The following is a 12,766-nucleotide window of genomic DNA, read 5'->3' on the forward strand; positions in this document are numbered from 1 at the left end:
GGTGGGGGTTAGCCCAGGAATTAGGAGGGATGAGTGAGGGAGCCCCGGCCCTAATCTAGCAACTGGTGTTGGCTTGGAACTTGTAGAGAGCCCTCCATTCTTGGCCACGCTTGGCTTAGCAGCAGACAAAGATGAGAACTAAGCCGGCTTGGTACTGTGACAGCTTCCCTTAATCAGTGTGATCATCATACAGTCGTACTGCCAGTTTGATGCACATCACACATCTATGGGCGCATGGATGACGCCTTTATGGGAAATACCCACTCATGGTTCAGCAAACTTGAACTAAATGGCGCACGGTGTACTCCGGTCATTTCCAGTTCGTGGATTTAGGGGCCGACAAGCTGCTGTGCGATTTTCTTGTAATATCATGTGATCATTTTCTGGGGCTCAATCTTATAACGGGCATTTCTTTCAAGAATTTCTGGATAAAAGCTTCATCGGGATTCTGTTTATGATTCGGACAGGCGCGCTTCGACTATTGCTATGAAAGTCAAAGAGGAGGTCACAATAAATATCTGACCATTCAGCCTGTTAGAAGTTGTTTTTTTCTGTTCTTTTAATTATGATTGTTGACATATACCGACATCCTGCTGACTATAGTAAAGTTATTATCAGAAAGAAACAAATATTTATGCACATGGTGATTGATGCATTGTGAAAATAAACCGACCGTTGATAATTAACTTCTGAACAGTATGGATATCCATCAATTCATTTTCTAGACTGCTTCTCATCATAAGTGTTGATTGTGGGCTGCATTTAAAGGGAATGAGAAGAGTCTCTTTGATTAGCGGCGAATCAAGTCGGCTGTGTTCACGCCCATGGCGGCACAAAACACCCTTTAAAAAAAAAAAAAAAAATGTACCATGCCGGCGGCCACTTGGACGGCTTTGCATACCCAAATCCGGTCTAGTCTGCCCCTGCGCAGATTTAGAGGCTGCCTCGTGCCAGACTTGCACTGGGCATACAAACATGAGCCCCAAATGTTTTCTTAAATTTGATCAGGAGGTATTGAAAATACACCTTTTTAAATCACTGCGCAAGTGGTAATCACTGTTATTAATCCATGCTGCAGATCACATGACCACATCATAGTTTTAAATTTGCTGAAATAAATAAATAATAACGTTCTCGCTTTTGGGGCGTTACAACAGTGATGTTACTTAACCACTCCTTTCAATCACTTTTCATGTTAGCGTTTCTTCTTGAATTTCACACCTCACACAATGAATTGACATGAATTCAATACTTTGTCATCATCTTGTGTTCTCAGTGAACCTTTACGTAACATTAATCAAGACCTCAAAGACCGAGGGCTGCAATCGCGTCAACGCGATTGTGATTTGAGTTCCAGTTCAGTCGTACGACTACGAGTACCAACAGTACGAGCCTGTCGTCTGCCTTACAACAATTGAGAAGAGAACAGAACATGTTGAGGCAGGAGAAGCAGAAACGGTTTCAATGAGCTGGAAGAGTTGCTCTTACATTATCGCATGTGGTTTTGTTGGAAGGCTGACCTCAGCACGAATGATAGCAGTCATCAATACAAGTCGGACCACCAATTCATTCATGTTAATACGACCACATTAAATCGTCCTACTCGTGTGATTGATTCAATGACAGAGATCGACAAAGACCGAAGCGAGCATTTCTTTTAAAGCGCAATCTGCTAATTACGTCGATTGAAATGACAATTCCTCTTAAGTAGCAAATAAGTTACGCAAGTCAGGGGATGTTTGCAGAAGTAAACTGGACCCGCAGTCCACTGCATGGTCAGTTTGAGTAATTAGGGGCTAATTAGATGAAAGTAGATGTGGGGGAAGGGTCTGAAAGGGAATGGGATTTGGGGGGTTGTGAAGCATCAGAAGTGGCTGTGGAAAGAGGGGGGGGGGGGGAGAGAAAAGAAACACAGCCGCCGGGAAGTTGTTGTTGCTTGTCCTCCACTCCCAATAAACAAAGTCTTCCATCTCCGACTGGACGGACATTTGCAAAGAGCGGCTCGAGTGTAGTGTGCCTTTTTGGTGCGGCGTAGTGTTCGACCGGCAAACAGGCAGAGAGAAAGAGACTTCTGGTCATCTCTCAGATGAGTCAGGCTGCTGGAATGCCAGGAATCTAACCTGCGATCTATTTACACAGCACATATCCTCTCTGTGTCCATGCGCCGCGCACGTACTGTCCACTTGCACGGAGAGGGACTGTACTTGTACACGGTGCTGATAAATGACCCCACCTCCCAGCCGTAGTTTGCACATTACTGGGTCATTTGCGCTAGTTAAAGACTTTGCACGACTGTGTCAAGCCATATAGAAGACATCAATGGGGAGGATTGGGATATTAATGCAACGTTATCTCCTTTTGGTTGCTTGTGAAGTGGGCTGGATTATGGACGCAATGAGTAAAGTCCAACATGGAGTGAAGGAGCATAAACAACCTCCCTCTACTTTCCTCTTTTGCTCCAAACTCCCACAGTATTTATGATGTCATCCTGGGATTTTTCCACATGGGCCTCCGTCATTCCAACGTTTGCACTTAAACGGCCCCAAATTCAACTCCCAGCAATCAATATTGCTTTCCGTTGCTGCGATTTTTCCACTTGAGCTTCATTTCCCTCCTTTCTTAAAGCAGCCTCCTTCTCTTTGCACTATTGTAAAAGACGACCGTGTCCGAGCCTGTGTGGTCAGTTTTCCCTTCCCCCATCCCCTCAGTTCTCTCTCTCTCTCTCTCACACACACACACACACACACACACACACACACACACACACATGCACACGCACACACACATGTGGCAGAGGCCGGCCTGGCCCCCTTTTGCTTATTGTGTCCACTCATATATCAGGCTGCAGCTGACCAGTCCCTCCTCACGTCCTCTCCATCTGCCCTTCACTGTGCTCTTTTTGCTTCTTTCAGCGCCACATCTTTGCCATGACACCTAATGAGGACCTAAAATGTGCTACAATTTGCTTAACAAGCTGCTTTAATTGTAATGGAAGCCGAATGCGTTTGTGTAGGCGGCGGAAGGGGGGTGGAGGGGGGGGGGCGTGTTAATGTATGCTTCAATACAGGACTAATGAGAAGCTGTTGACACCAGTTTACTAACAATCCAGCTTGCAATCACACAAGCGCTTCAGCCCTGGTAAATGGCCACTAAAAGGAGCTACAGTAACATCACTCTTGATGTCACATTGTGAGAAAGGTAACTTTAGAAGTAGGAGACGTATTTGGAGTCTTCGAGGCTGCACAGTGGTGCACAGAAGTGCAATTAAAACAGAAGCGGAGGGCTAAAAAAAAGAAAGAAAGAAATGAGAAGAAATCTAACAAGAAGATGTGAGTCGTTTTTGGAGGGAGGAATGTGACAGATGCACGCTAGCGCTACTTGTGTTTAGCCTAAAAAAAAAAAGGTCCTCCTCCCTGAAGCAGCCTTCTACCATTTGAGATTTCTCACCTTTCCTTGGCATTGCTCAATGAAAATGTGAAAATAAATTCCTGTTGCAGTATTCCAATCAGGTTAGCAGCGTAATCCCGTTAAAGCTAACCCCAATCAATAGCCCAGTCAATCAATATAAGCATATTCATCAGCCTGGATAGCAACCTCTTCTGATTAACACAAGCGCATACTGAACAGTGCTTTCGATTTTATAGGATTGTACACGCATAGAAAATAAATCCGTTTTTTTTTTTTTTTTTAATCTAGCCTTCCACATATAGTAAACAACCGACTCCCCTGGAAAAATAAGGACCCGCTGCTGTGAACCTATCTGCGAGGACAGACATCTTATTGTGTGAGTGAGTGTCTAAACAAACGGCACCATATTCACACGGAGGGGCTGGAAAAAAAAGAGAAGCTGCACACTTTCTGTGAAATTCCTCAATGCAAAGCCTGGAGACTCAGCTGTAAAAACCATTAGCATGTCTGTCCCCTCTACAGGACTTCCCAGATGACCCCCCCCCCCCCCTTGTCGTCCTCTGCTGCCACAGGATGAGATAACGGTCAAAAACAGATGATGAGCAAAACTAAAGCTTTTTTTTTTTTTTTTCTTGCTTGTTTTTAAGAGATTTTTTTTTTCCATTTGGAAGTATTTGTGTAAACTTACTGTAAGGGGTGACAGGACTGAGCATTCTGCAGCCCTGGCCCCAGGTAAGGAGGACAGGACCGGGGTCCACTTGGTGCTAGTGAGAGCACAGCTGCATGCCGCAGGACCCCCCCGGGCTGCCGTCGGTTGGGCGGATGCGAGCTGGGCTAGTGAGCGGACCCCCGCACCTTTCCATGGTTCATCTCACACCTTGAGGCCGCCGGGACCCTCGGCCACCTGAGGAACGCGCACGGGCCAGTGTCAGAGTTGTCATACACATGGAGAGCCGGGCTCGTCAATTTGGTTTATGCTGAATGTCAAGAGAATTGCGATCAATTATCACGTAACTGGAGAGCATAACTAGAGATGTCCACATACATCGATTCGATCGCAGTTGAGCTTTTTCTACGGTGAGGAAAACACTCAAAACCCATAAATTCCAAAATACTGTGGCGATCATTTGAATATTTTCAGAGATGGAAGTGGGCATGAGTACAGATGTGCACGTCTATTTTGGTGACGATTGGTCATCGTTTTCCAACATGAAGCGATGTGAAGCGTTTTCTTGAAAGGCTTGATGTCCATGAAATCCCAAATATTGGTGTGATCGTTCGAATATTTTCAGAGGTCGAAGTGGGCATGAGTAGAGACGTGCACACACATTTTGAGTGATGATTGATCACAGTTTTGGGACCGTAAGCTTTTTATACATGAAGCGTTTTCGACTATCTCGGCGGAAGAACAGGATGGAGATATGTACGCGGGTTGCTTTCTAAAACAATTCCAAAAGTGACTGTGACATTGTCTTTTGTAAACTGCACGCAGACAGAAAGCCGCTTGCCTTCTCGATGCTTTCAGTTTCTGTCAATTTTGTCCTGCTGAACGCTCAAAACAAGACGGGGGGAGGACTTGTACACTCTGACCACAAAACCGCACGGCCGGCCGACCGGCCGGCCGGCAGGTAAGTTTCTAATCCTTGAAAAGACCAAGCGCACCGCAAAGCACACAACACGACCACAACACAGTCATATGTCCGAGCCTTTTTTTTTTTCAAGCAAATGACAAAGTGACATTTTGAAGAACGTGCTAAAAAACACGAGTCAATTCTTCCAGTTCCAATCTCAACTCCTTTCCCTGCCCTGGCTTGACCTGCACAGGGCAAAACTATTGGGAATGCCATGCACTCTGCGAGCGGAAAAAGTCGCAGCATGCAAAGTTAGAATCCTACAACACATGGGAGAAATCATATCACATGAGGAGAGGAGTGCAGAGCGGAACGTGTCCGAGCTGAAAAAGACCGTTTCATGCTTCGAGTTAGCGAATGATTACCGACCTGATCATGCCGGGATCTGCTTGCCAAATATTTGAAAAGTAATCCACTATTCCAAAAAAAACAAGCAGGGCGCCCGAGAGTGTGTGAAGTGTGTGTGCGTGTGCACTCCGTTCTGGGACCATATCTTTCTCTCCTCCACTCCCTCGATTGCCCTTCAGCCTCCCTCCCTCCCTACCTCCCTCTCTGGCCTAGTGACAACAGAGCAACACACACATCCCCTCCCCCAACTGCAAAACCCCTCCCCCTCTTTTGTTAAAACTATTTCAGCAGGAAAAACAGAGAGAGAGAGAACTGAGCAATCATGCTATGTCAGAGAAGAGCCACCTTCCCACTGCCACTGCAGTGCATAAATATATGCATGCTTGCATGTGTGTTTGTGTGTGTGTGTGCGCCTATTTTTTTGGAACACTTTGATGAATGAGCATAAACGGCGACACACACCACTGAAAAATAGTGAATTTTCTCCCCGGCTGGCCACGTGAGAAGTTCAGTTCTTGTCAATAACTTGTATTGATCAGTTGCATTGATTTTAGTATTGTTGGGTGGGCGGGATTAAGACAAGCATGATCGATATTACCTAATTCCTGATGTATCCCATCCCCCCCTTTACACACATGCACGGGCAAGAGCAAATGACCCCCGGCTTTGGCCTCAGACATTTGACTTGAATGTGGGTTAATTTCCTCACCTGTAACTCACCATCCATTCCCCTTCGTATCTGTAAACACGCCGCGTTTAATTTCCATCGCGTTCACGTCTTCACCCCACTCGGGTGGCGTCTATTTTGCCTTGCGCCTCAAAACGTGGAAACACAGCTGTGCCTTCTGCATTTAGAGTTATGGTGGAGGCGGGACAAGCCGGTCAACTCCTCATGTTACTCCGCTGTAAACGGTCACGGCTCAGCAGTACACGCTCCACACACACACACACACACACACACAACACACACACACACACACACACACACACACACAATTGAGATTTGTTTCAGAAGATGATTATTTCCATTCAATCGGCTAAAAGAACCACTGCAGGGTTTTAATTTCAACCTTGTTTGTCATTGCACAAGGGTAAGTATACACTCTTCCGTCCGTGTTTGCTGCTAAATGTAATCTTGCACCAGTAAAAATGTTATTGGTGGAAGAGGGAATTCTCTATCCATTCATTTCCGCCACTGCTTGTCCTCATTCGGGTCACGGGTAAGCAGGAGCCCATGCCATCTGACTTTTGGGTCAGAAACGTGGTTCAACCAGGAGTGGTTGCCAGCCAATTGTAGGACACATTGAGACAAACAAGCATTGACGTTCACATTCACACCTATGGGCAATTCAGTCTTCGGTGAGCCTCACGTGTGTTTTTGGGGATGTTTGAGAAAGGTTGAGTACTCGGAGGAAACTGGGAACACATGCTAACGCCACACTGGAAAAACCAAGCCGAGGTTTGAACCCCAGAACTCAAATCTGTCATGCAGAGATGCTAACTACTCATTCACCGTGCTACCAGACTTAGAGTAGACTAGAGCAGGCTAAAACACGTGTCGAGGTGGCGGCCACGTTAGCGGGGGCGACAGTTCTATCAAAGGTCATAGAAAGCACGGACTTTGGCTTAGCATCTCTGTAAGCGTGCAGCTCAAAAAGATCACATCGTATCTACCCAGTCTATTCATATCGTTTCCTGTTTGTTTTTGTTTTTTTAACTCAGGTGCTAATCATATACATGTCTCTCGAACATGCTATTTTTGGTACAGTACTTGGTGGGGTTTTTTTGGGGGGGGTGTTGGTTTTTTGTTTGTTTGTTTGTTTTTTTATTCACCAGCAAAACGGGCATCCGTCAGAGACAGACTGACGGACCTTCTGGCAGTGCTGAAAAATCATCGTCGTACTAGTTTGTAAAATGTTCAACGTTCACCCCCGATTTGTAGAGTGTGTGCATCAACCAAGAAGTATGGTGGCCTTCAAGGGCGAATTGAATTTGGTCAAACTTCTCATCTTCAAAAATCCACTAGCATTATCGATATCAACAACGTGTAATATTGACCACCGTATGAGTGTGTGCCTCAGGTTTCATTAATGTACCAGTAATAGTCCTGCCTAACTCTCGTGTATTATAATTAAGTCTGTGATGGCAATTCATAATTATTATTGTGTATTTAATTAAACTGTGGTTTGCAATTGTGTGAGTACAGGATTCCACTACTCAGTTTGTTGGCAAAAATACATTTTGAAACCAATCTGTCGAAACGTAGACTCTTTTATCACTTCACTAATTACAAGTTGGGCGGCCTGGTGGTTCAATGGTTAGCGCGTCGACCTCACAGTGCAGAGGTTCAATTCCAGCTTTGTTTCAGAAGATGATTATTTCCATTCAATCGGCTAAAAGAACCACTGCAGGGTTTTAATTTCAACCTTGTTTGTCATTGCACAAGGGTAAGTATACACTCTTCCGTCCGTGTTTGCTGCTAAATGTAATCTTGCACCAGTAAAAATGTTATTGGTGGAAGAGGGAATTCTCTATCCATTCATTTCCGCCACTGCTTGTCCTCATTCGGGTCACGGGTAAGCAGGAGCCCATGCCATCTGACTTTTGGGTCAGAAACGTGGTTCAACCAGGAGTGGTTGCCAGCCAATTGTAGGACACATTGAGACAAACAAGCATTGACGTTCACATTCACACCTATGGGCAATTCAGTCTTCGGTGAGCCTCACGTGTGTTTTTGGGGATGTTTGAGAAAGGTTGAGTACTCGGAGGAAACTGGGAACACATGCTAACGCCACACTGGAAAAACCAAGCCGAGGTTTGAACCCCAGAACTCAAATCTGTCATGCAGAGATGCTAACTACTCATTCACCGTGCTACCAGACTTAGAGTAGACTAGAGCAGGCTAAAACACGTGTCGAGGTGGCGGCCACGTTAGCGGGGGCGACAGTTCTATCAAAGGTCATAGAAAGCACGGACTTTGGCTTAGCATCTCTGTAAGCGTGCAGCTCAAAAAGATCACATCGTATCTACCCAGTCTATTCATATCGTTTCCTGTTTGTTTTTGTTTTTTTAACTCAGGTGCTAATCATATACATGTCTCTCGAACATGCTATTTTTGGTACAGTACTTGGTGGGGTTTTTTTGGGGGGGGTGTTGGTTTTTTGTTTGTTTGTTTGTTTTTTTATTCACCAGCAAAACGGGCATCCGTCAGAGACAGACTGACGGACCTTCTGGCAGTGCTGAAAAATCATCGTCGTACTAGTTTGTAAAATGTTCAACGTTCACCCCCGATTTGTAGAGTGTGTGCATCAACCAAGAAGTATGGTGGCCTTCAAGGGCGAATTGAATTTGGTCAAACTTCTCATCTTCAAAAATCCACTAGCATTATCGATATCAACAACGTGTAATATTGACCACCGTATGAGTGTGTGCCTCAGGTTTCATTAATGTACCAGTAATAGTCCTGCCTAACTCTCGTGTATTATAATTAAGTCTGTGATGGCAATTCATAATTATTATTGTGTATTTAATTAAACTGTGGTTTGCAATTGTGTGAGTACAGGATTCCACTACTCAGTTTGTTGGCAAAAATACATTTTGAAACCAATCTGTCGAAACGTAGACTCTTTTATCACTTCACTAATTACAAGTTGGGCGGCCTGGTGGTTCAATGGTTAGCGCGTCGACCTCACAGTGCAGAGGTTCAATTCCAGCTCCGGCCTCCCTGTGTGGAGTTTGCATGTTCTCCCCGCGCCTGCGTGGGTTTTCTCCGGGTACTCTGGTTTCCTCCCACATTCCAAAAACATCCATGACAGGCTAATTGAACACTCCAAATTGTCCTTAGGTGTGAGTGTGAGCGTCGATGGTTGTTCGTCTGTGTGTGCCCTGCGACTGGCTGGCAACCAGTTCAGGGTGTCCCCCGCCTACTGACCGAAGACAGCTGGGATAGGCTCCAGAACCAATGAATGAATAATTACAAGTTACAGTCTTCATCACATTCTGATTTGGGGGATGGGGGGGGGGGCTGTTCAATGTGTCATGTCATGCTTTTGTCCAAAAGCACTTTGACTTGAACTGACGCCACTGAAAGCTTTGGAAGTGTTGGGTTGCCATTAGACCTTTCACATTTTACATGCTTGCTGACAGACACTAGAAAAAAGAAAGGAGAAAAAAAAGCAACACTGTTGTTTTCCAGGGAAGGAAACAATGCATCTAAACAATCCCACAATGTGCTGCAGGGGCTGTTCTTTTCATCGTAGATAAGGGAGCGTTGAGCTGAAGCTTCCAGATGTGCTCTCTTGTTACAGAAGAAACAGCTCCGTGTGTCGCCATGTGGCCCAAAGCGGGTCAGTGGAACAAGCTGGGTGGATGGGGGGGGGGGGGGGGATAAAGCCTAGAAAGGAGTATGTCCTCTTCACGAAGACACAACTATCAATGGGTTGGAGTTCACAGCACAACTTGTCTCTGCTTGGTGTGGCCCTTGTGCTGCAAACGCACTTTGGAACACATGTAGTGACACACACACAAGGCCATGCTGGAAACTGCACATGGTAACTCTACCCTTGGTCCTTTCGGCCCTGTGGGTGGGATAGGTCACATGATAGTACCCTAGAGAAGCTCAGCTGTTTGCCACTCTAATTCTGTCTCAAGCAGCTGAGCACTGGCCCACTGCTCCACTGAACTGTCCCAGTAATTATAATAAGGGGGCGGGCGGGGCGGCGTGTGTCTTCGTGTGCACGGGTGAGGAGGGGGTTAAACATGACACACAAATCTTTTTCTGAACTGGATTGCCGCCTGCACACAAATATCGTGCCTACCGGCTCGGTCTTTGTACATGAAGTGACGTAAAGGGTGAAGTGCGCAACAACAAAAGAAAAGAAGCGAGCAAACAGGAACAGGATACCTGATAAACGAAGAGGAAATGTAACGGAAATGCGCCATTGTGTCACTGCAGTCAAATGATAAGGCCGTTTAGAAATCATATTGGTGTTTTATGAACACCTCTAATAACATGATTCAATATACAAAGTGCATAAATGCATAGTAGAGTGGGACAGTACAGATAACACACGGTACGGTCCATACGTTGGGGACACAGTTCGGTACAATTTCCGTATGCGTTTTGTGCACAAAGAGAATAAATATTTTCCCCTGTCTGAATTAAATCTCTTTATTTTTGCTTGTTTGAAATATCTTAACAGTAGGAACTGTATTCTTAAAAAAATACTACATATATAAATAAACAATAGGAACTCCATTCTTAAAAAATATGTATTTAAAAAAAAAAAATGGGAGAGGAGCTGCATATTATCCAAACACGTGCACAGACGACAGCGCGTGTGTGGGATAAGGCCCATGTCGTTCTTGTGCACGTTCCCCATCATCAAGTGCAGAATGTCAATTAGTTGAACTCACTCGCCAAGTCCTCTGCGTCTCCTCGAGGTTTAATGGCACCGGTCTGTCTCAATGATTTCCAATTATAGACGACAGCAGGCAGAATTGTGCTGAGGGGGGGGAATGGCAAAAGGAAGTTTTGAATCACTGTGTTTCATCGACAAAATGGCCTTGTTCTTTGCAAGAGCGCTCTTCTCTTTTAAACACATACACCACCAGCGTTGTTATGCTCCATGTTAAGAGTGGCTTATTGTTCTCCAATTTAGAGGACACAATATCCCGGCCCGGTAATAGAGCTTAGATTAATTGCTGACAAATCTGTATTCAGCAGTTCCTTTTTTCTCTGCGTGACAGATTTATGACAGAGATTGATGAAGGGGAGGGCCAGCCCTGAGCTTGCCTCTGTTTCACTGAGAAAGGACCTCCACAGCTCACTGGGTCCAACATTGAACAAGAGGCAAATAAGATTAATTTGGATGGAGGCAGCAGTGTTGTCTTCTGAGCCCGGTAGAATAAAGTTGATGCTGTGTGACGTCACGAATACGTGTCATCACCGTGAAAGCAAAGCAAGAAGCAGAAGTCGGATGTTTATGATCATGACACAGCCCAACAATCGCTTTCAAGTGAGGTGAAATCTTTTTTTTTTTTTTTTTCATAGATACATAAATAGATCGATGGCGAGTATGCAAGGGGCTTGCAGCAACAAGAGTGTCAATCACGTCACTTCGCCGGTGTCTGTTTAAACTCAAGAGGTGAAAAGCCATCCAAAATGTCCCGCGCACCCCACTCCTCCGCCGTGATGTCACCGCCAACTTCACATGTAATTGGACGAGGCCACAGCCCCGCCAGCTGTTTGTAATCATCAGTATTGGGAGTGGGGATCACATGACACCCTCGGGCTTGGCGGCGTGCACATTTAGATATACATAAAGGGTGCCGTGCATCTTTAACCCGGTAGGCCTGCCTGCCTTCCCACAGGCTATTCCTCGGCAGCGAGGATCACCTCCAGATGTGCACAATGCTCTCACCTCAAGGATCAAATGTGGGGGAGGGCGGGCGCCACAAGGAGCAAGGAGGGAAGCAGATGGAAGGAGATCTTGCAGTTTAGGTCGGCGAGAAATGGACACGATCGGAACGATGACCTCCCAGTCTGTGGACAAAATGTTCTTGAAAGGATTGCGGCTGCCCCCTAGCGGGGCGGAAAAAAACTGAACTATATTAAAACTCGATTCCCCCTGTTCGTCTTCTCGAATCTCGATTAAAAAAATAGAGTGACTGTCTTAAAGTGTATTATTTCCTTGTCAACTTGGTTTACACAATTATATTTCTCTAAAAGCTAAGTTTATTTTCATATGTCAGTGTTCCTTTTTTTTTTTTTACAGCATGTTTTCGAACACAAAGTTCCGTATTATTTTATCTTGTTCAGCAAGCGCTCAAACATAAAGGGCCAAATCTACAAAGAATGAACTGCGGCGTTACAGTATGGGCACGTGTGTCCAGTCGGTACAGAAATCACCAATGCATCCTTCTACTTAAAACGTCCTACTTTCATGATATGATATCAGGGTCACGGGCGTGCTGGAGCCGATCGGTCACAGCTGTCATCAGGCAGTAGGCGGGGTGCATCCTGAACTGGTCGCCAGTCAATTGCAGGGCACACGTAGACGAACAAACATTCGCACTCACAATCACACCTCGGAACAATTTTGAGTGTTTCATTATCCTGCCATGCATGTTTTTGGAATGTGGGAGGAAACCGGAGTACCCGGAGAAAACCCACGCTGGCCCGGGAAGAACATGCAAACTCCACACAGGAAGGCCGGAGCTGCAATCGAACCCGGTACCTCTGCACTGTGAGGCGGACTTGCAAACCAGTCATACACTTTGCTGCCTCAAAGTGAAATCAGTTGACAAAAAATTATGACTTAAGGTACTTAAAATCAACTCTTTTTTTTTTCTTTAGCCAAACGGGATTTTTTTGTGTT

At 45.4% G+C, this 12,766-nt stretch overlaps 1 protein-coding gene across 2 annotated transcripts in view; it reads right to left on the bottom strand.

The window, feature by feature from the left end:
- LOC109522677 (putative fidgetin-like protein 2) overlaps window positions 1-6,295 on the bottom strand; it is a 14,272-nt gene extending 7,977 nt beyond the window's left edge. Inside the window, exons 1-2 of one of the 2 annotated variants that reach the window (XM_019881436.1) lie at window positions 6,097-6,295; window positions 4,097-4,312 (exon numbers count right to left, since the gene is read on the bottom strand). In XM_019881436.1, the coding sequence (XP_019736995.1) occupies window positions 4,097-4,121 (25 nt within the window). In that variant the 5' untranslated portion in view covers window positions 4,122-4,312; window positions 6,097-6,295. Of the gene's footprint in view, window positions 1-4,096; window positions 4,313-5,408; window positions 5,734-6,096 lie in introns of those variants that run through there. The other variant, XM_019881435.1, reaches the window with a different exon arrangement.
- Window positions 6,296-12,766: the final 6,471 nt, after the last annotated feature.

This window comes from Hippocampus comes, unplaced genomic scaffold (assembly GCF_001891065.2).
Source record: "Hippocampus comes isolate QL1 unplaced genomic scaffold, H_comes_QL1_v1.1 scaffold68, whole genome shotgun sequence".
Classification (NCBI taxonomy): domain Eukaryota; kingdom Metazoa; phylum Chordata; class Actinopteri; order Syngnathiformes; family Syngnathidae; genus Hippocampus; species Hippocampus comes.